This window comes from Prosopis cineraria, unplaced genomic scaffold, assembly GCF_029017545.1.
Source record: "Prosopis cineraria cultivar Desert tree isolate PC_DT_omini unplaced genomic scaffold, ASM2901754v1 PC127, whole genome shotgun sequence".
Taxonomy (NCBI): Eukaryota; Viridiplantae; Streptophyta; class Magnoliopsida; order Fabales; family Fabaceae; genus Prosopis; species Prosopis cineraria.
In genome coordinates, this window is record NW_026555454.1 from 1 (window position 1) to 22,517 (window position 22,517).

At 34.3% G+C, this 22,517-nt stretch overlaps 3 protein-coding genes and 1 pseudogene across 5 annotated transcripts; 1 reads left to right on the forward strand and 3 right to left on the reverse strand.

The window, feature by feature from the left end:
• The first annotated feature begins 753 nt into the window (after positions 1-753).
• On the forward strand, positions 754-2,355 carry LOC129295505 (AP2-like ethylene-responsive transcription factor AIL7). Its single transcript, XM_054934035.1, has 5 exons — positions 754-954; positions 1,068-1,156; positions 1,250-1,374; positions 1,454-1,530; positions 1,629-2,355. Exons 1-5 carry the CDS (start codon positions 930-932, stop codon positions 2,102-2,104), a joined length of 792 nt encoding a protein of 263 aa, XP_054790010.1. The 5' UTR covers positions 754-929; the 3' UTR covers positions 2,105-2,355.
• Positions 2,356-3,280: 925 nt separating this feature from the next.
• On the reverse strand, positions 3,281-3,924 carry LOC129295501 (uncharacterized). The gene is made up of 2 exons (XM_054934030.1): positions 3,596-3,924; positions 3,281-3,524 (listed from the first exon to the last, which is right to left on the reverse strand). Exons 1-2 carry the CDS (start codon positions 3,922-3,924, stop codon positions 3,281-3,283), a joined length of 573 nt encoding a protein of 190 aa, XP_054790005.1.
• An 852-nt stretch (positions 3,925-4,776) lies between these two features.
• On the reverse strand, positions 4,777-9,876 carry LOC129295504 (receptor-like cytosolic serine/threonine-protein kinase RBK1). 3 transcript variants are annotated; one of them, XM_054934033.1, is made up of 9 exons: positions 9,632-9,876; positions 8,881-9,340; positions 6,285-6,542; positions 6,024-6,175; positions 5,854-5,933; positions 5,627-5,765; positions 5,393-5,542; positions 5,152-5,306; positions 4,777-5,043 (listed from the first exon to the last, which is right to left on the reverse strand). In XM_054934033.1, exons 2-9 carry the CDS (start codon positions 9,302-9,304, stop codon positions 5,010-5,012), a joined length of 1,392 nt encoding a protein of 463 aa, XP_054790008.1. In that variant the 5' UTR covers positions 9,305-9,340; positions 9,632-9,876; the 3' UTR covers positions 4,777-5,009. The 3 variants fall into 3 exon arrangements, with proteins under 3 accessions (XP_054790008.1, XP_054790007.1, XP_054790009.1); XM_054934032.1 differs by having other exon boundaries at positions 8,881-9,435; XM_054934034.1 differs by having other exon boundaries at positions 6,024-6,119; positions 6,238-6,542; positions 8,881-9,435.
• Positions 9,877-16,886: 7,010 nt separating this feature from the next.
• On the reverse strand, positions 16,887-18,381 carry LOC129295502 (7-deoxyloganetic acid glucosyltransferase-like; annotated as a pseudogene).
• Between the last annotated feature and the right edge of the window lie 4,136 nt (positions 18,382-22,517).

The following is a 22,517-nucleotide window of genomic DNA, read 5'->3' on the forward strand; positions in this document are numbered from 1 at the left end:
TAATCTCATGGTTCTGCAACTTCATTCAATTGATTTGATCCACTGTGCCGCCATTTCGGCCACGTGGGTTTCGCTTTATTTATTATTGTATGAAGTGTTTGGACTATCATTTTGGGATCTCTCTCTCCCAATCCATGTCCTCGCCTCAGACGGTACTATAGACACCTATGATCTATCTATCATCTATACGAGCTGAATTCTGAATACTCTGTCGTCGATGCTTTTGTGTTGAGACTAAACTTTTGCTTTCGCTTTTACTTTCGCTCGGCAGGGGAAGCTGGGTTTGACCATAGCACCTGTTTTGAAAAATTGTACTTACATTGCCACTGTTAACTGAAAGCTCGTTGACAGAGGCGAATCTTATAATGTCCTCTTCATTCTGAGACATACTCACGGACTCACGGGTCCCTTTGATCTTGTGTTGCAGGCTCATCTAACATAAAAAAGGAGTTCATGTAGTCTCACTTTTTCAAAATAAATAAATAAATAAATAAATAAAGGAGAGAGAGAGGGAAAAAAGCGTTTTTGTCGGATATCTTTTTTCCAGTCTATTAAGGAAAGGCAATTCGGTATTTCTTTGACCATGTTTGGTTCGTTAGGAGTATTAGCAATTAATTTATGGGGTCAAGCTCTAAGCTCTATGGTTTTAATTTGTTACCATATTGGACATTGATTGGTCCCTTGTACCAAGAGAAGGGGGGGCCAAACGTATCTAGTACAGACGTATGCTATGAAGCTAGGAAGGAGGGGTAAGATAGAAAGAAACAAAGAGGATGAAAATAAAGGCGCTTTTGCGCAGGCACCATATATGGCATCGATGGAACTGAACTCTACCGGATTAGATAAGTAATTTTTGGTGTTCATTTTGACCAATCTCATAAGCTGATCTATCTCCTTTTCCTTTGCATGGAACGTGGTTTACTGCTCATATGGCCATTTCTACAGTGTATCTGGGTAAGAATTTATTTTTATCATTAATGCTATTCCATATTCGTTCTCGACCTATTATCCTAAGAAAATACTTTACCTGATGCAATTGTAAACTAATGAATCTTGATGGCCTTCAGGAGGATATGACAAGGAAGATAAGGCCGCAAGAGCTTATGATTTGGCTGCTCTGAAGTACTGGGGTCCAACTGCTACCACCAACTTTCCTGTAATATTCTTTTTCAATGTCTTTTATGTTTTGAACTCATTCATCAGAACTTGAATGCTTAATTAGCAACACTTAGCCGACTAATTTTCTCAGGTTTCGACTTACACAAAGGAATTGGAGGAGATGAAACATGTAACGAAGCAAGAATTCATTGCTTCACTGCGCAGGAAAAGTAGCGGTTTTTCTAGAGGAGCTTCTATATACAGAGGCGTAACAAGGTATCGAAAATACACAAATAAATCATAATATCATCGAAGCTTGGCAATCCTTTATATCCAACCATTTTTGCTTGTGCAGGCATCATCAGCAGGGTCGATGGCAAGCAAGAATCGGTCGTGTCGCGGGGAACAAAGATCTATACCTTGGAACATTTGGTAAGCAATAGGTGCAATTGAGAATATATAGGCTGCGATTTTCCTAAAGGAAAAAGAAGAATTGTAATCTGGTGTTTATAAATATCACGTTGTGACAGCTACTGAGGAAGAAGCAGCTGAGGCATACGATATTGCAGCCATTAAATTCAGAGGTGCAGGTGCTGTGACGAACTTTGAGATGAACAGATACGATGTGGAAGCTATTATGAAGAGTACTCTTCCTGTTGGTGGATCAGCCAAACGTGCAAAACACTCCCCAGAATCAGAAGACAATGTTCTTCCTAGCAATAACCTCCATAACCTGCAACCTCAATATCCAAACGCGATCAATACCAACGGTGGAACTATCAGTTTCACTCCCATTCAACCTGCACTTGCTTCTATCCCCTGTGGCATTCCCTATGATTCCGCTGCAGCACATTACCACCACAACAATCTCTTGCACCATTTTTATCCTCCTAGCAGTTCTGGAACCGTCGATTCTGCTGTATCCGCAGCTGCGGCTGTTGTGGCTCCGATGACTTCGATGCCGGCTGCTGCTGAGTTTTTCCTGTGGCCTCATCAGCCTTGTTGATCGCCTGATATAGTCAAGTAGTTATCTCTTCTTCTAACATATCATTAGTTATAATAGGGTTTATCTCTCACAGTTCAGCTGACTCCCCATCGAATATACCTTAACTGGGAAGAAAGAAAACTAAGGTAGGTTTTGGTTGGTGCTGGTAAATGCTAGAGTTTCAGTTTACAGGTTAGAAGCTGGATCATGTAAGTGACTTTTGAAAGATAAATTGAGTAGGGCAGGAATTTATAAATGCTTTTTTCACCTTATGAAGTTATGTTACCAATTTGAATTTTCCCAATCTTTCTCCATATTTAAATTATTATTGGGAGAGTTTTGCTGACTTTATGGATCTGCTTGACACGATTAATCGACGTCTGATGTGACTTAGAGTGAGATTATGAGCTCGTTTAAATTACATGTTTTCAAAATAATTTTTTGCTTTGAAAATAAAAAATAAAAATATTTAAAAATGTTTTCTATTATCTATTTTGAAAAATGACTAAGTTATTTTTAAAAAACTGAAAAACCAAGAACAATTTTCATGTTTTTTACGTCTTGTTTTACAAAATAAGAAAAAAAAATTGTTGAAAACATCATGTTTTCATTAATAACAATTATGTTAATAAAATAAATTATTATTTTCCCTTGTATTTCATCATTTTAATATATTTTTCAAAATAATAGTACGAATAGTTATTTTTTTTTTTATTTTTAAAGCTTGCTTTAAAAAATTACTTTACTAGATTATTGGAAGAAAATAAAAAGGAAAACAATCAAACATGTCCTATATTTCAGTTGTCATTAGCTTCTAAAACGTGAAGCATGGTATCTTTTATTGGAAATTTGGAACTCGTTTCGGTAAAACCGAGTGACATGAAGCAAAATGTTATAAACTAAAATTCTACATCCGTTACCGGCGTTCTTGTCACGTTGAAACTTGAGTTTTCTTTAATTTGGTACATTCGTTTACACATTATCATAATTGAGAAGAAAAACCTCACAAGCCAATTTTCAAAGCCTTTTTTTTTTTATACAATTTCAAAGCTATTATTCAACAATTGTTACAAGCACAAATCTTTTTCTACCCCGCCTTGGTAAAACAAGAACAAGTCTATTGGCAAAGGCACTGGGTCAAACACAGAAAAAAGGCGTTAGGGAATTTTGGGCCAATTTCAAAAAGAAAATCCATTTTTACGGGCCCAATCGATCCAATCCATTATGAGCCTTAACGGACTCAGGCTCAAGATCCAAGGCTCTCTGAAACGCTTCCTTGGCCTTCTCTTTCATCTCCTTCCACTCGTAACATTCCCCCAATGAACACAACGCTGCCGTGTTCCTCCCCTCACTCAGCCTCACCGCCTCAACCAGATCTTCAACCGCCGAGTCAACTCGTCGCCGTCGATTCACCGCCAGCTTCAGCTCCGCCCTCTTCACACTAGTGCGTCCACGTGTTCGGCCGCCGATAGTGACTTGACGTGCGGCGTGGACAGAGCGGAGTCCATAGACCTGAGTGCAGCAGTGCGGTGACCCATGAGATCGAGAGCGAGAGCTTTAAGGATGTGAGCTGCGGGGTCCCTGGGTGAGAGAGAAAGAGCTTGGTCTGCTTCAATTATAGCGTTTCTGGCATGGGCCATCGTTTGAGGTCTCTGGGAGATGGATCTGGCTCGAGCCAGGAGGCGGGATCCCTGGACGAGATGGCGGTTCGATTGGTGGTTATCTCGGGTTCTGTTGCGAAACCTGAGTTGAGGAGGCCGTTTGCGAAGATTGTGCACAACGTAAAGAATAGACAAAGTTAGGATTAGAAAGGCCAGTTGAAGCATAAACTCTCTGGCCATCGGAGGTTTGCAGTGTGGTACGGAGGTTGCCTTGTCAATGCAAGATATAGCTTAAAGCCTTGAACTGTCACCGTGGGGGCTTTGCGTTGCATTGGGCTATTGAATTAGCACAAAAGGTATCCCTGTATCTATTCCTCATATCTCCCTTTTTTTTTTTTTTTTTGTCCCCAGTGATATTGGATGTCCGAAAGGATTTTATTGTGTAAAATTATAAATCTACTGGCCCCATTGCATGTTTACTGTTGGGCTGGGCCGAGAGCACCCTTGGATCATTTCTATCCACAGGCCATTTATGAACAAAAATGGGTGCCCTTGTGATTTTTTTTTCCATTGCAGAATTTTTTTAGTTAGTATGAAAAAGAGATTTTCTTTGTTTTTTTTTTTTAGTTGAAGGTTGAATGTAATGGCTCCAAATTTCCCATATTAATTGTACCAAAAAAAAAAATTTCCCATATTAAGAATGACAATTGACAAGGACATGGTATGGTATGGTAGTATCATCTCTATATTATTAATTAGATCAAAGTTCTACCGTCACTTTTGAATTCTGAGTACTTGTTTGCTCGAACAAATTTTGAATGAAGAATCTTTTTTTATGCTGAGAATCATTATTAATTTGTTCTTGTAAAATGCTGAAAATGAATTTCAAGTTGTTTAATAATAGCGTCAGCATATCATCGTTTTATCCATTGTAATAAAATTAAAATACCACTTGTTTATTTATTTATTTATGTTAGGGGAAGATGCGATGCGATTGAGAAATCTCTCTAGAAGATGAAATTTATTTTTCAAAAACAAGATTGTTTGCGTCTTTGCATAATTGCAAAAGATAGATATATTTAGATGAAGGTCTTTGATGGATAGAAATTAAGATGGGATGGACTATGTTGAAATTAGCACTGTGGGCTGCAGAGTACCGGAGTTACAAACACTCTCTGGGTCATAATGAAAATTGTAAATGTACAGTGAGCTCCCCCCCTTTCTCAGGCCACTCGGTGCTTCGTGTGGATTGAACCATGCTTCTTTGTTACTGCTCGTTACAAGTTCATGCCAAATTTCAAGCTCCTTCAGAAAACTTGAAAGCTTCAACTGAGACTGAGGCTAGTGACATTGGCTGACCTACACAAGGCGTTATCATTTACCAAGATCACCCCATAGGTTTGATTTACATAAAAGCAAACAGGAAACCCCTCATTAAAGAGCACAAGGATTACGCAGCATTATTACTCCATCGCTAGTTGCCTGTAACGATTAAGATCGTTCAAGTAAGTTGAGCAAGTATATTCTTCTAGGTCACTGGCATCTAGCAAGAGAGATCTTGTTGATACTGATTTCTGCTTCATATCAGCAAGTCCCTCTTCGCCCTTCAGCAGCTGCACAACCTATATTTCCCAAAGGTGCGGTTATTCAGTATGCACATGCAAAATGAACTGTGTTGCAAGGGAAAGGGTTTTTTTTTTTTCTTTACCTGTTTCATGTACGGACGGTGTGGGGATGAGTGGTGGAGACACATGGAAGCAGTAACCATGGTCCGCTTCAATTCAATGGAATCATAAGCTTCTCCTAATCGAGGGTCTACTAATTCCTTCACATTGTGTGCTTCTAGTCGTGGTTTTGCCTGGCCATGTTGAGTATCTCATTTTAGCTTGGAAACTGAGTAAAACAGATTGAATTCTTGGATACAGGGACAATCAGGCCTTACCCAGAGGACAAGACTTTGCTTGCTGCATGAATCAACTGCACGACGACCTGTAATGAGCTCCAGCAGCAAAACTCCAAAGGCGAATACATCAGTCTTCTCATCCACAATTCCATGCATAAAATACTCTGGAGCCAAATACCTGAAGATGGATCCAGTGCGTCAGAAAATGAGTTGGCATTGGTAATAAGATGTAGAAAATCCTGAGGCTAGCTGCCAACAATACTGACCCAAATGTGCCTTCTATGGGGAAGACGACATGGTGAGTCCACTTCTCTGGGAGCCATTTCGCGAGTCCAAAGTCTGAAATCTGCAGTTTATAACACAAGGAATCATTTGCCCCGTCCGGAATTGTTGAACAGAATCTAGTACTATATTCATGCAGAATCTACCCTCGTACCTCAGCTTCGTAATTTTCGTTTAGTAATATGTTGGAGGCCTTGATGTCTCTGTGTATGATTCGTCTTTGACAATCATGATGCAGGTATCGCAAGCCCTGTGCCACACCAATAGCAACCTTAAACCTTATCTTCCACTCCAAGCATTCAGAACCTGAAATGTGGAAAATCTGAGACCTGGTGAAAGAAAATGTGGAGTCTACCCTAAGTCCTAACCAGGAAAAGCAGTTGTAGGTAGGAGAAGGAAGAGATTGAGGGAGAACCAAAGAGCAGAGAAGAAAGGCTTCCATTTGAGGCTAATTGCAAGACAAAGTAGAAACCATTGTTGACCCCGAACCCAATCAAGCGCACAGCATTTGGGTGGTTTATGTGGGCAATAATTCCCAACTCTGATAAGTAATCACCCGCTCTGTCCTCATTTTGCTTCTCTTTCTTCATGAGCCTCTTCACTGCCACAAGTTGACCGTCAGGTAAGCGTCCTTTGTAGACTTCAGCATGCCCACCTTGCCCAATCAGGTTCTCTATACAAAGCACAAAAGTGATGTCAGAGTGGCGTCTACATAAAAAATGGTGGGGTTTCTCTAGTTTTAGAGGACACAAAAGCATGAGTGGGTAATTATTTTGAATTGAATATGTCAGTGGGTTGAGAATACACTCATTACGTAGTGTTTGGTTCAATGCCTTCCCCTCCATTTTTCCAGCTAAAAAGTAAAAACTCCCCGAGTCCAACGAAACAGACCTTCAGGGTTAAGACAATAAGTTCACTGTGATGTTCGACTTTGTGGGTTGTATTGTGTAGAATGAAGATAGAATTAATTCGATGGTTGAAAACTTCCTTTAGGTCCCCCCATATTTGTCGTCAACGGCTTTGGAACCTGAAGTCTTCGCTAATTGAAATCACTTGTTGACTAATGGCCTCCCAAACTTGAAAACTCACAAAATGCATTGAAAAGTAGGGGAAGTTTGACGGCCGGCTTGCTCTTAGTTTATGATTTGGGATTTTACAGGTCAAATTGTATTAGGTCTATAGTTCAACAAATTGATTGGCCTTGGGATCAGAGATCTCTCGTCCTGTACTTTGAAAAGTACAGGTACTAACTAAATTGCCTAACCCTAGTTCCAGTTACAAGCATACTGCAAGAATACATACATATACAGGTATTAAAGCACACAATCCTTTTGACGCCGTTAATTGGGGCACAAGAGAAGGCAGCTACATCATGATACACGCATCCCCAAAAGTTGTGTTCCGACTTCGTCATAGGTTAATATGTATAGAACATCTACGTAAGAAACTTAAAATCTATATTTAAAACGAAAATATCTTCCCTCTCTCTATGAATAGACATGTATATGTCATTTAGTCTTTATTATAAGGCATGTTTAATCACCTCATCAGAATAAAAAAGAGATAATTAAAGCATTAATTTTGTTTAAAAAAGAATAAAATTTTAATATTACCTATATTTAAATGAGAAAATTTTAAATTTCCAACATTACATTCTTTTTTTTTTCTAATTAATGAGTTTAAATAGATGTAATATGTAATTAATATCCTATTAAGTGCGTGCTAAGAATTGTCGATCTCTTTTAGAGAGTGTCTTGTAATAAAAACTAAAAGAAGTAAAGAAATGCAAAGAAACAAAAAAAAAAAATTGCCTAAGAAAGCCAGTATTCAGGAGAAAAGAAATGTAGGATTATTTATGGTCCCTAAAAGCTGCTAAATTAACCAGGAAAGCAAAAATGAAGAACGATACATGGATCAGTTGGAAGTTGGCTGATGTCCGTCACATCTCACATGAGAGATTAGTCTGATTGGCATGGGAAAGCAAACAGAGCACGCCTATGTTTATTTTGATGGGGTCAGACTCAGCACCCCCCACTCAACGGCACTACTCATGTGAGCCTAATGCAACATTATTTGTCACTTCATCATCTCAACGTTGTCTCTTTAATGAATCTCATACTTTTTACACATCTCTCTCTCTCTTTACATTATCAGCAAGCATTTTCTATTCAAAACATTATCGATCGCTGAATATTACATTTTTTTAATGGAAACTTGAACTTTAATTTATCATGTGAAAAACTAATTTCTTTTAGTATACTCAATTCCCATTGATAATGAATTGTTAACTGTTTCCATAAAAGAATCCACATCCCGTCCCCCTCCTCAAGCCGCATATTCAATTTTTAATTTTTTTTGGGAGTGAAACACATTCAATATTTTAATACAAATGACAAATCTAGATACTTATTCTTAGTAATGAAAAACAAAGAAACATTCTTTATCACCAAAAAGAACAGAGAAAGGAACATTCTTGCGTTGAAGTTTTATTGGTTTATGTGTTTATTCTATCATACAAGATAAAGAAAACTTCATCATATTAGTGATCATTTGAACGAGTAACAAACAAGGTCACTTGACAAATAAAATGGCATCAGTTTGAATCTTTTATCTATCCGCATCTTATAATAAAACAAGTCAACAAAAAATAAGTTGATCAGACAATAGTATAACAACTAAACAAATATACACTAATAATTTCAGTTATTAAATATATTATATTTATATCTTTACTTTACATGATGATGGTTAGATTGACTGAAATAAGATATCAGTGTCAGACCTGACTTTTTGAACAGGGAGCAGACTGCAGAGGACACAGCCTTTTTGACCGAACTACGTTCGTGACTGCGGACAATGACCCAAAAGAAACCTAAATCATTCAATTAATTATTTAATTTTAAGAAAATATATTTTGGGTTTTTCTTGGCCAGAAAAAATTGAGAACGTTCAACGTTTGTTGCAGAAGCCAAACGACATTGGAAGAGAAAAAGGTTATGGTAAGTTGTTACCAGGATTGAAATCGTCTGTTGCAGCTTGGAGCCCTGCATAATCGAAGTTCCTCCATGAAGTTTTCGTAGGGATCTCTCCCACGTTAATTCTTTCTTCTGCGCTTCGAATACGTTCCATCCTTCTCTTCCTCAAGCTCTTCCTTGACATCTCGTAGCTCGCCGCCAGTAATGAAATCGCCGATATTCTCTGCACCGACTTCTTCTTCAATGACTCTATTATCGCCTTCCATGGCTGTCCATGTCCCACCCCTTCCCTCACCCTCCCTCTCTCCGCCTCCGATGACTTCTCCGGCGAGCTTAAGCTGCAGTTGCTGCTTCCGCTGTGATCTGACTCTGTCCCCGAAACAGGGATTTCCAGAATTCCTCTTGGCGACGCCTCGTCGCCGCCGGAAAACTCTCTTCTGTGCTTGTCTAATGATTCCATTTCTGGGTTTTAATTGCTTTTCCCTCTATACCTTCTCTGTATATATAACCAATCAAATTCACATTTCAATACACACACATGCTCTTCCTCGTTCCATAGTTGCAGGGGAAACGCAGGATACAGAGAGAGACCTAGAAAAGTTAAAAACTTTGAATTTTATTAACTTGTGCGATACAGACCCGAGAAGAGCTAACGAAATGGAAGAAGAGCAAAAAGAAATTTAATGTTGAAGTTTGTGAATGAAAGAAAATGGATTTGTTTTTCTTATCGGGTTTGTGCTCTGTTAGCAAAACAGAAAACGATAACTTATACGTAAAAGAAGCTTACCTTAAACAGGGTGCTACCCTCATGGAGGGTTTATCCTAAGATTCAAAACTCAACCAGCTCGTGCTGAAAGAAATAAAACAATATTCTAAAATTAAGGATCATAAGTATCGAAGTTGAAGTTTAGTAGATGACATCTGGGAAGGATCAGAGAGAAAGAGAACTATGAAATTGGGAAACGGAAAACAGAGGGGATAAGAGAGGAGAAAGCTTGAGGATTAGTTATCCTGAGAAGAAGAGTAAGCGAAAACCAGGTCGGGGATGATTGGAATAAATGCTATATTTATAGTATCAGTTTTTTCTCTTAATCTGTTTTCTTTTTATTATTTTGTTTCTCTGATTTTCTATCTTTGAAGAAAAGTTGCATGGGACCCCAACTGAAGCTTTGAACATGGAAATTAAAAAAAAAAAAAAACGGAATAGAGAGTGGAAAATGAAAGTGTGGGTGCTGAATGGTGACGCAATGTCCTACTTTGGATTTTTGGTCGTGAATTTTGGCGCAACTAACGCACGAAGGAGCATGAGAGGCCGTGTACATGGCACGCCACTCGTCTCGCTACCTGCCGTTTGTCTGTTTGTTTTTAATATAATAATTGGGTTAAATCCGATTGGAACATTATCGATTATCAAATTCCACAAAAGGTAGATTACAAAAAAAAAAAATACTTTCTGAATTTACATGTATTTAAATTAAATTTTAGATCATATACTTAAACAGTTATGATATATTTAAGAGCAGATGAAACGCAAAGGGAGGATTATTAAATGGAATGAAATGAAATGGGACAGAATAGGATGGAGCGGGATGAAATGAAACATTTTATTATTTGGAGGGTTTTATTAAATGAATAAATAATTTTATTTAATTATTATTTAAAAATAATTATAAAATTAATATATTTAAATTAGAAATAATTATATTTTTTAGTTTTACAGTAGGTGAGAGTGAAATAGTGAGAGGGGATAAAAAAGATAAGGATAATTTTATAATAATATTATTTATATAATATCATTTTATCATCAACCCTCTAAATTAAGGGTTAATAAAAATAGGTTTAGAATGATGAGTGATCGCTTGAAAAGCCACCCAAAGTCATTTTATTATTTTTTATTCTATCTTTGAAAAAAAAACTATCAAATATTACCTTACTGTCTCTTTGATGTTTTTAGTTTTTTTCGTTTTCATTTGTTGTTTTTATTATTTAAATTTTATCTCATATGGTTGTTTAAAGAGGGATCTTTTTTTTTTTTTTTTGGTTTTTCTAAGCTTGCGTTCGTTGTCGCTTCAATTGATCTTGTCATAGATGAACTAATGATTCAGTTATATATTGATGATGGATGTAACATTCATTCACATTTCACAAAGTAGTCTTTAAAAAAATAAAATTTTGTAAATTTAGTTGATTATATTTATTCATTCTTTCTATTTTAAATTCATATAATTATCAATTTAATTATTCTTAAATTAAATATAATTAACATTTTCTTAAATTACTGATATATAATTACACATATTTTAATGTAATGATACAAATATTTGATAAAAAATAATATAAAAGACACAAGTTTTTAATTTAATAAATAATAATATATAATTTGTATAAAATGCATATACTTATATACTAATGCTATAATGTATCAATAATATAACTTTGACATAAAAATAACAGTATTATATTATGTATATATATTCCGCTAACAAAATTTTCCAAATCCATTTTTATTGAAATGCAATACATTTGATAATTTAAAATTTTAATAATATAAATTTAGATTTTTACATGCGTCACATATTATTGCATTTTAGAAAATGAATATTAATGAAGGATAGCATTTTATCGTTAATGTTAAAAATTTTCATAAAATAGTGACAAATATTGTGTTCGTAACAAATCTGTAACAAATTATAATATTTTCTTGATGAAAATTAGTGATGAAACCCAATCTTTCACAAAATTTGGATATTTTAATAAAATAGTGATAGATTTTTACTTCGTCATTATTTAATTACTAATTATTATAATTAGTGACAGATTGAAAATCCATCACTAATTCTAATTTTTTCAGCAGTGTAATTAAACCACTTTTTACATGTTTGTTTGAAATATTATCTTTGTCAATTTATGCATTTATTTTTTTAAAATAATAAATACATAATGTATATAACTAAAAATAAAATATGAATTAATTTTTTTAGTATTTTAAATGATATTTTTGGCAACATTTAGGTTTTAATATGAGTATTTTGGTCCAACAAAAATAAGTTAATGATTAAGTAATTGTTTGGGTGAATGAAAATGAAAATTTTAAAGTAAAAGAGATGTTTGTGTTTTGTAATTATTGATGCTATAAGAAGTTTGTATAAATTTTTAAAGGTTAAAATGTATTTTTACCTTTGAACTTTTTTTCAAGGAATAATTTTATTCTTGTACTCATAAGTGAGACAATTTTGCCTTTAAACTTTTTTTTTTGAAGAACAAAAAAAATTCTTCTACAAGATGCTTAGCACTCCTTAAAAAAATAGTTTAAGAGTAAAATTAATCTACTTATCAATACAAGGGTAAAGTTGCTCTTTGAAAAAAAATTCAAAGGTAAAAATACATCTTAACTTACTTTTTAAAATAAAAGATATGTAAATGTAATTAAAATAAAATAGAGGGATATCAATGTATTTTACTTTAAAATAAAGGTATGATGGGCTTGATTAGTATTAATATCAATATCAATAAATTAACATCAATATCACCAAGACGTGAACGGTATTTAATGGAATATGGGATCATAATGAATTAGGATAATTAAAATTTATCTAAGATATTAGAATTATTTATTAGGGATATCTAAATAAGGATATTTTTTCATTAAAATCAAAAATTATTATTTATTTTATCATTATCTTATATATTAGTATCTTTAATGTTATATTTAGATTTATGATTTAACATTTAAATTTAAATTATTATTTTATTATTTTTAGAGCTCAATAAATAAAGTTAAATTTTTTATTTATTTTCAGTTTTGAGTATTATTAAATAAAAAATTTTAAAAGTTTCAACTTTCTCTTTCTTCTTTCTCTCTTCTCTATCTTACTCTTTCCTCTTTCCAACTTCCATTGAACTCCATGAAGAAATACTCTATTTAAAACACTTACCATGAAAAACACTTAACGGATGGGAAATTTTTCCCTTTGCCCAAGAATGGAATGGATTAGGAGTGTGGCATAATTTGTAAATCATGTCGTTAATTAATTTTTCCTTACAAATTACATCTCCTTTGAATTTAAATTTTTTTAATTATACACATGTGTCCTTACTCTAGAGTTTATCCTTTTTTGAGATAGGGTCAAACATGAAATATAAGCACATTTTCTAGCGCTGGTGGAGATTTGAGTCTAAATATGCTACATTGTGAGATATCATTATTTATCATTAGACCCATCATGTTGATCGAATTTAAATTTAATTATACAAAAAAACATGTTTTTTAATATTTTGTTTCTATTAATTGAGAATATAAATAATACATTTTTATATTTTGAGTTTGTAGGATTAATAAGCATCCTAAACATTAAACAACTGCGCGAATAGAATTCTGAATTTTAAATTTTTGAAATATGCAAAAACTCTCTTCAAATTTTAAATTACGAGCTTCTGAAATCTCGCTGTTAAGTTAAAGAAAACAGTCATTATTTTTAATGGTCAAGACAAGTGCCATATCAGTGCACGACTGGCCCCCACAACTGCAAAAGTAATAATTATTTTTTTTAAAACTTAATAGCAATGTTTCATGTGCTCAACATTTAGAAATTTCTAGAGTTTAAGGTTCTGAATGATATTCGCATAATAATTTAAGGTTTATAATACTCATGAACCCAACTTGAATTTGAACTAACTTTAGGTAGTGTTCAGTTTGGTTAAATTGGATTTGAAATTTTGATTTAAAATCTTATATTTCAAATTTTACTTTCTAAGTGTATTTAGAATTTTTTATTTGGGTAGTTTGAATAACAAATGTTGTTACTATTAGGTAATGTTTTGAGAGTATATCTATGAAGATTTAAAATAATAAGAATTTAGAAAAGAAATGAAGGAATTAAGATAAAACAAATTTTTGAATACCCAAATGGAAGATTTGATTTAAATTTAAATTTAAATTTATATATATCCAAACATGGTACTGGAGAAATTAATTAAAGAAAAGGACCTGACGATCAAAACATGGAAGAAAATGTGTCGAACCATGGAAGATGAAATGCAGACTGTGAAATTTTTTTACAGATTTTTGATCTAATCCTTTTTTCCAATTAATTCGCTTATCCGAATTTTTCCTTAACTTTATCTTGCCAAACATAGTATGAAAAACAATTAAGGTCCTTGGTGCTCTTGACTCTATAACTTGGATTTGAGGCAGATTTGCGTTCAAATAGGAAACCAAACAAGTTGGGGGAAATGAAATTCTTTAAAATGTCCATCTTGTAAACGGTAAACCAAAACTTAATCATCAAATTGTTTTAGTTCGAATAAAAGAAAAGAGAAAGAACAAATTACAAAATGAGAGAAATGATTGACCTTCATTCATTTCTCTCAAATCCTCCCTACGTTGGAGAGTACCACATATTTTTCCAATCCTAATAACTTTAGCAATGACTTAATGAGCACATTCAACCCTGAAAACTGAATCATATCAACAAAATGCATGCTTGTTTTTAGTCTCAAGAAAAGCATATAAAGAAGTGATACTAATATTTATTGAGTTTATGTTTTGGGAAAAAGAGAGAAAGTGACTAGTCCTGTTTGATTTGCACACACAAACACACACAGTTTGCAGTGGAGCAGACCACCAAGAGTTAGGTTTAATGGCCTCTGTGCATACCGGGGGACCTCCATGTGTTTCATTTATTTTGCTTTATTTCATCCAATTTTTTATATTCTTTTTTAATAGTAATGAGATTAAAGAATAAGATTCTTGAACCTTGAAGCTATGAAATATCCAAGTCTGGAACCAAAAACCAGCATAAAATATTTGATAACTCTCTCTGTGACCACTATATGTAGATATTTATATTAAACAAGTTATAAAATTAAATTGAAGTGGTTTAATTAATTTCATTGTGTTTAATTAGTATGAGGGAGCGCACATGGTTAAGTAGGTGAACTAAACCTGTTGATGTTGGGTCTTGATTCTTTAGCTATTCATAAAATCTAAATATTTCTGTGTTTAATCTAAAATCTCACCAACCTCACCGAGTCACACTAAGATCAGTTAGAAAAGTGGGCTTAACTGAATTCTAATAACTCCATTAAAGTACTCATTAAGCTACCCCAGTGAGGAGCATAACGACGAGAATACAAAAAACCTACTCTTATCTCACAAGGAATCAGAAAGATAAACAGTTTCGAAACTGACCCAACTAAGATTAATATATATATTATCTCCAATTAATGTTTCTACAATAAATTTATTAATTTTAGATCACACACTTGGTAGTGAATATTCAAGGTGGGGCACCAACATAGATTGAGAAGGTGAGAATTGTAGAGAACATAACTGTATCTTAAAATTAATTCATTATCGGATAATACAAATGTGGGTTAGTTCATCAATCTCTCAAAAGTCATATAATGGATTTGTTTCACCTCCACGATATACTTGTACGTATATATTATCCCAGTGAGCTTAGCATCCACTAACCATAATACAAAGCAATGCTTATATATCCCAGCATATATAGTTAATTAATGCGAGTTTTTTTAATTAATGCCTCAAGTTACAAACGCTATTATATTGTTGTTCATGTCGTTTTATCTTGTTTGGTACTATTTCAAATTTACAATTCAAATTAAGGACATTCGATCTGAAGGTTTTTTTTTTTTCTCTCCTCGTTCATTGTTATTCCATCAATTCCGTATTCACTAATTCAGTATCTGACATGATGTGCTCTTGTATATTACACATTGGTCTTGTTTGAAAACTTTGATAATCAGTATAATGACAATAAAACCTCTGCTTTTTTTTATAAAAAAAAAAAAACTGGCGAACCTCCCTGCATTTATTACAATCGGGTAAAAAATAGAGGAAATCACTCACATGTCCCAGACAAAAAAGCTAAATACAAAAATATCTCGTAAAATTATAAAATTATTCTTTTATGAAATTATCAATTACTATTGGATAATTATTAATTAGTATTACTTAGTTGTTAACTGAACAAATCTAGCTACTAATAACTATCTAAGAATAATTGACAACATCAATATAGTAAATCGATAACTTTAGGAAAAAAAACATGGAACGTCAATGTAATTTTTTGATTTCATAGAATTTTTTTGTATTTAATTTTTTTTTGTGGAGCTTAAGAGTAATTTTTTCAATAAAAAAAAGTATGACATAGAAAATGAGCAGTAGAGAATCTATAGAGTGGAATTATACATTGTTCATTGAACTTTTCCTCCAAATCTAATTAAATTTTTTGTTGGGCCACGCACGGAACAAAGGAAAGGACGGAATTACACAAGCTGGGTGAAGAAGAAGTCCACGCTCATCAATGGGCCGCAAGCAAAGCTCTAATTTTTCCATGAAATCAACAAAAATCATTTTCAATAGATCTGTGTCCCAAATCTTTGAGAGCAGAGTTAGCGGAAGTTATTAATTTATTATCTCAACAAAGACTCGGGCTCTCTCCTATGATGCCTCGCTCCTCTGAGGCTCCACTACGCAGCAACAGAATTTGGACTGTTAAAATTTCATATTTTATTCTTATTAAACTAAAATAATAAAAAAAATAATAAAAGTTTTAAATAAATTTAGACAGTTTGTATTTAATATTAATGATATAAATTTTTATAATGAAAATATTTTCAAAAATGTTTGTAGATAATTGTATTATTCAGAATATATTTAACAGTCAATTTAAAAAAATTATAATATTAAATTTACACTATTCATGTTAAATTTGCACTGTTTAAAGTATGTATACTTGGATAATTAATTTATAAAGAATTAAATTTAAATTTAAATTTAAATTATTAATATTAAATTCAGATAGTTCATGTAACCAAATTTATTAAAAACTTTTATTATTTTTATTTTTAAAATAAAAATAAAAAAAATAAAACATTAAACAGATTAGATTCTGTTGCTGTGCAGCGAATCGGAGCGAGCCATCAGAGGAGCAAAGTCGAGTCCTCTCAACAATGGTCTTGACTTCAAAAACTGAACAAAACTGAACTCGATGACTTCAAAGACCTGCTACCTCTCCCATTGTATTTGGAAAAAAAAAAAAAAATCATTTTCTAGAGCTCAATGACTTCAAAAACTGAACAAAACGACCATGCTCAGAGTAAGAGGACCCGCCTTCACTCACACTTGCCTTGGCCAACGCCGCCATAGTTTCCGACGATTTCTCAAATTCCTCTCTCCTTTCCACCATGAGATCATTCACCATTTTCTCCACCACCTTCCTATCGCACATGTCCTTCATATCAAATCCTATCTTCCACACTTCACTCGCATGCCTGCTATTTATCTGTTGGTCTGCAAAGTAAGGCCAGCATATCATCGGAACTCCGGCCACCACACTCTCCAACGTCGAGTTCCATCCCCTGTGCGTCATGAACCCGCCAACTGCCACGTGTACAAGTACCTCCTGTTGCGGGCCCACCCCACCATGCCCCCTCTTTCCTTTGTCCCTTCTACTAGGTCCTTCGGCAGATCATCTCCTTACTTTTCGGCCACCATGTCGGGTCGGATCACCCACAGGAACCGCTTCTTGCTGTTCACTAAACCATACCATATCTCCACGAGCTTGTCCCTTGAGATTGTGGTTATGCTTCCGAAGCTCAAGTATATCACTGATTTCGGTGGCTGAGCGTCGAGCCATCTCATACAACTTCTATCCACTTCCCAGAGACTGTTCGCGAATCGCGACAGAGTTATGAACTGGTTCCTTTGACGAAGATGTTTTGGAGATGGAGGCCCTTTTGGAGTTCACTCGAGGGGGAAAAGGTTGGGGAAGCGAAGCCGCATCTGAGACCTTCTGAGTCTTCAAATATCTGTGTTGTTCGAGACACATCAATGTGTTAGAGATATTTGGCCGTTATGGGTTCCTCGAAAGAAACTTGGGAGATCCCGACACCGAACCGAGTTTTCTATTCCAGCGATCTTGGTTATTATGCGATCCAAGTCTTCTTCACCTTCAATATTACAGTGTTATAATCATTTACAGATGATTGTACTTCAACTAATTATAATACAGCCTCCTATATTGTTAAGATCAATCAGTGTTCTTTTCAGATAAAATGCATACCTCGAATGGGAAGTTCGTTGCAATCAAAGAGCTGAGGAGCAGAAAAATAGGCCCAGAAGCAGCACGCACTGAAAGTGCGAAAATAAACGACGGGGATCCCAAGCTCTCCTCCTAGTTCGTTGGTGAGGCGTCCAAAGATCCCATCTCCTATGATACAACTGAACCTGGGTTTTCCAGAAGCTTCCATGCATAGCTCCCTCAACTGAGGCTTGGCATATAAGTTCACCTGTTTGATGTATTCCCCTAGGTTGTCTCCGCGTCGGGGATCGTCGGCGGGAAGGCCGTCGGAGAAAGTGTTGAAGTGAAGAGTGGGATAGGCGGCTAAACGAGAAGCGATGCCAGCGAAACGGAGGAGACGGTGGTGGACATGTTCTGTGTTGAGAAAGGTGACGTGAATGTCGGAAAGAGCCAGAAGCTCAGCGAGTTGAAGCATACAGTTGACGTGGCCTTGAGCTGGACATGGAAATATCAAAACATGAGTTTCACTTTCACGCAAATCTTCTCTCATCATCGACTATCTTCTTTCTTCTCCGTTCTTTATTATCTTCTCTTTTTTGTCTGTGATCTAACCTCTGAAGATACCATTGCTCCTAGAATAATGGACGTGACCCGGAGTTTTTCAGAATGTTCCGATCAGCATGGTGCTTCTCGGCCTGATTTTGCTGAGAAACTTAACGTGTGGTCAAATAGTCGCCCCTACTACCTCGGAATCTGTGATGTATTGTTCTGTGGCCAGATGAGGAACATGAGTCTCGAGATGTGAACGTGAAGGAATTGGTTTCCGTGCTTCATTAGGTCATTAGAACGAAATCCAGATCAGCTTTTTACTTTGAATGATGCATATTTAAAATATTATTATATATCATATTTATTAAAATAAAAATTATAAACTAATTTTGATAATTTTTTTATTTTAAATTTGATTTAGATTTAATTTAGAGAATTTAATTTAACATTAAAATGTGCATAATTAATATATGTTAATTATTTATTTTTATTCTGCACAATTTAGGACTGTGGAGAGCATATTGAGTTAATCAATATATATTAATTAAAAAAATTTTAATAATAAATTGGATTAGTTAAATTAAATCTAAACTAAACTAAACATAAAAAACTTATTAAAATTATTTTATAATTTTTATAAATATTTTATTTAATAAATATAATATATAATAATATATTAAATCTGAATGGTTTAAATCTTATTTTAAAAATGAGCACATGATATTTATCCTTAAAATGAGCATGAAAAATGATCCCGCACATGAAAGACCTATTCGCCCACATTACTATAGTATGCATTTATTTAGATTTATATTTCCTCCTATTTTATTTATAAATTATATTTTAAAAAATTTATTTAATTTTATTTATAAATTATAGTATAATTTTTTAATAATATTTAAAATATTTTTAAAATTATCTTTAATAATAGAAAAAAGTAATATAAAATTATTTTTAAATTTATTATATAAAAATACATTTAAAATTTTACATTTTTTTATTTTTTTATGTATATTAATATTGATGAGATTTATAAAAATAATTTATATAAAAATTAAAGGAGTATTTAATAATACACGTGGCCTAGGGTCGGAGAGTGTACGTTCTTTTTTTGACCAACAGAGTGTACGATCATAACTCTAATAATTCATGTACCTGGTGGGTTCAGTCTCCAGAATGCGCCGATCATCCGTGGAATGACATTTATCTGATACTTCGGATTTTAAATATAATTTTATATTATATTTATTAAAATAAAAATTTATAAAAATTATGAAACAAACAACAACAACAACAAGCCTTTATCTCATTAGGTGGGGTCGGCTACATGAATTGCAAGACGCCATTATACTCTATCATTTATCAAGCTTTTAGAAATATTATTAATTAAGAGATCACGTTCAACAACTTTCAATAGTGTTCTCTTAGGCCTTCCTCTACCTCTCTTAATCGGACTCAAAGTTATATGTTCCACTCTTCTCACTGGTGCCTCCCTTGGTCTTCTTTGTATATGTCCAAACCATCTCAACCGATTTTTACCATTTTTTCCTCAATAGGTGCCACCCTCACTTTTTCGCGTATGTGCTCATTTCGAATTTTATCTTTACGTGTATGTCCGCACATCCATCGTAACATTCTCATCTCTGCTACTCCAACTTTATGCTCTTGCTGTCCCGTTAGAGCCCAGCATTCACTACTATATAACATTGCCGGTCTGATAGTAGTACGATAAAACTTTCTTTAAGTTTATTAGGCACCTTACGGTCACAAATAACTCCTTTAGCTTTTCTCCAATTAAACCACCCAGCTTGAATTCTATATGAAATATCTCCACTGATTTCGCCATCATTTTGAATAATGGCTCCCAAATATCTAAACTTTTCCACTTGAGGTATAATTTGATCTCCCAATTTCACTTCCAAATTATTTTCGAATAGTCCTTTACCAAATTTACAATATAAATATTCCGTCTTACTTCTACTCAGACGAAAACCTTTCGACTCCAATGTCCTCCTCCATAACTCAAGTTTGCAATTAACCTCTTCTCTTGTCTCTACTATAAGAACTATATCATCCGCGAAGAGCTTACATTTCGGGATTTCCTCTTGAATATGTTCCGTCAAAACATTTAAAATCAAGTTGAACAAATAAGGACTCAGAGATGATCCCTGATGTAGTCCAATCTTTATAGGAAAATCCTTTGTTTGACCACTAGGCGTTCTTATACATATCTTGTATGGCTTTAATATAAGCAATCCGTACTCCCTTTTTTTCCAACGCTTTCCAAAGCACTTCTCTTGGTATACGGTCATAAGTTTTTTCCAAATCAATAAAAACCATATGTAGATCTTTATCTTTACAACGATACTTTTCCATTAATCCCCTTAGTAGATAAATCGCCTCTGTAGTTGATCTACCTGGCATAAAACCAAATTGATTCTCCGAAATACTTGTCTCCAATCTCAACTTGTGCTCAATTACTTTCTCCCACAATTTCATTGTGTGGCTCATGAGTTTAATCCCTCTATAGTTAGTACAATTCTGAATATCTCCTTTATTTTTATAAATAGGAATTAATGTACTTCTCCTCCACTCATCAGGCATTTTCTTGGACCGTAAAATCACATTAAATAACTTAGTTAACCATCTCACCCCTTCTTCACCTAAACATTTCCACGCTTCGATAGATATACAATCAGATCCGTTGGCTCTACCATTTGCCATTTTCTTAAGAGCTTCCTTTACCTCCTTATCACGTATTTTTCGATAGAATGACAAATTTTGTTCTCCTTCACCAGTTACTAAATCCTCCAAGTTACTAGATGAATCCTCTCCATCATTGAAAAGTTTAGAAAAATAAGTCTCCCATCTATTTTTAATTTCATCATCTATAACTAAAATTCTTCCCTCTTCATCCTTAATACACCTTACCTGTTCTAGATCTCTTGATTTTCTTTCCCTACTCTTGGCAATCTTATAAATATTTTGCTCTCCTTCCTTCGTCTCAAGGTTCTTATAAAATTCTTCAAAAGCTTTAGAACGAGGTTCACCCACAGCTCTCTTAGTTTCCTTCTTAGCCATACGGTACCTCTCCCAATTTTCCTCATTGTTACACAAATGTATGGCTTTAAAATAGTTCTTCTTATACTTGATTTTGTCCTGTACACTATTATTCCACTACCAAGACTCCTTATCTCTCGGATCAGAACCTTTCGATTCTCCCAAAACTACTTTTGCAACCTCTCGTATCTTTTTAGCCATATCCTCCCATATGATGTTAGCACTTCCCTGAGAATCCCAAATTCCTTTATCCAAAAGATTTCGTTTGAAAATATCTTGCTTCTCACCTTTTAATTGCCACCACCTAATCCTTGGTGTTACTACTTGTCAACGTTTTTGGATTTTACTCATAATACACACATCAAGGACTAGGACCCTATGTTGTGTCGTTACAGCATCTCCGTAGATCACCTTACAATTTTTACAAAGTTTTCTATCTGTGTTCTTAACCAAAAGAAAATCAATCTGCGACCTTGAGGCTCCACTTTTGTAAGTGATAAGATGCTCATCTCTCTTCTTGAAACAAGTGTTGGCAATCTTAAAATCATACGCCAATGAGAAATCAAGAAGAGTTTGTCCTTCATTGTTTAGCTCTCCAAAACCAAAACCACCATGCACCCTCGCATACTGACCAACTTCCCTCCCGACATGCCCATTAAAGTCTCCTCCAATAAAAATCTTTTCACTCTGTGGTATGTGTCGAATCAACCCCTCCAGATCCTCCTAAAATAATTCCTTAAGACTGGCTTCTGTCCCGACTTGCGGCGCATAAGCGCTAACAATATTAACAGTCTCACGTCCAATTATCATTTTTAAAGAAATAATTCTGTCTCCAATTCTGCTAACTTCTATAACGTTCTTCTTCCACTCCTTATCTATAATGATGCCTACTCCATTGCGTGCACTTACTTTTCCTGTATACCAAAGTTTGAAACCTTGAATATCCTTAGCTTCTTCTCCACGCCATTTTGTTTCTTGCAAGCAAAGGATATTGATTTTCCTTTGAATCATAACCCC

What these genes read in the sequence shown, in the direction of transcription:
- LOC129295505 (XM_054934035.1), top strand. Translation starts at nt 930, where the DNA reads ATGGCCATTTCTACAGTGTATCTGG. An exon ending in CATTTCTACAGTGTATCTGG is followed by an intron (nt 955 to 1,067) that starts GTAAGAATTTAT and finishes GATGGCCTTCAG; the next exon opens with GAGGATATGACAAGGAAGAT. An exon ending in CTGCTACCACCAACTTTCCT is followed by an intron (nt 1,157 to 1,249) that starts GTAATATTCTTT and finishes TAATTTTCTCAG; the next exon opens with GTTTCGACTTACACAAAGGA.
- LOC129295501 (XM_054934030.1), bottom strand. Translation starts at nt 3,924, where the DNA reads ATGGCCAGAGAGTTTATGCTTCAACTGGCCTTTCTAATCCTAACTTTG. An exon ending in CACCGCACTGCTGCACTCAG is followed by an intron (nt 3,525 to 3,595) that starts GTCTATGGACTC and finishes TGGACGCACTAG; the next exon opens with TGTGAAGAGGGCGGAGCTGA.
- LOC129295504 (XM_054934033.1), bottom strand. Translation starts at nt 9,304, where the DNA reads ATGGAATCATTAGACAAGCACAGAAGAGAGTTTTCCGGCGGCGACGAG. An exon ending in AGCAAAGTCTTGTCCTCTGG is followed by an intron (nt 5,543 to 5,626) that starts GTAAGGCCTGAT and finishes CAACATGGCCAG; the next exon opens with GCAAAACCACGACTAGAAGC. An exon ending in TACAGGCAACTAGCGATGGA is followed by an intron (nt 5,044 to 5,151) that starts GTAATAATGCTG and finishes CGCCTTGTGTAG; the next exon opens with GTCAGCCAATGTCACTAGCC.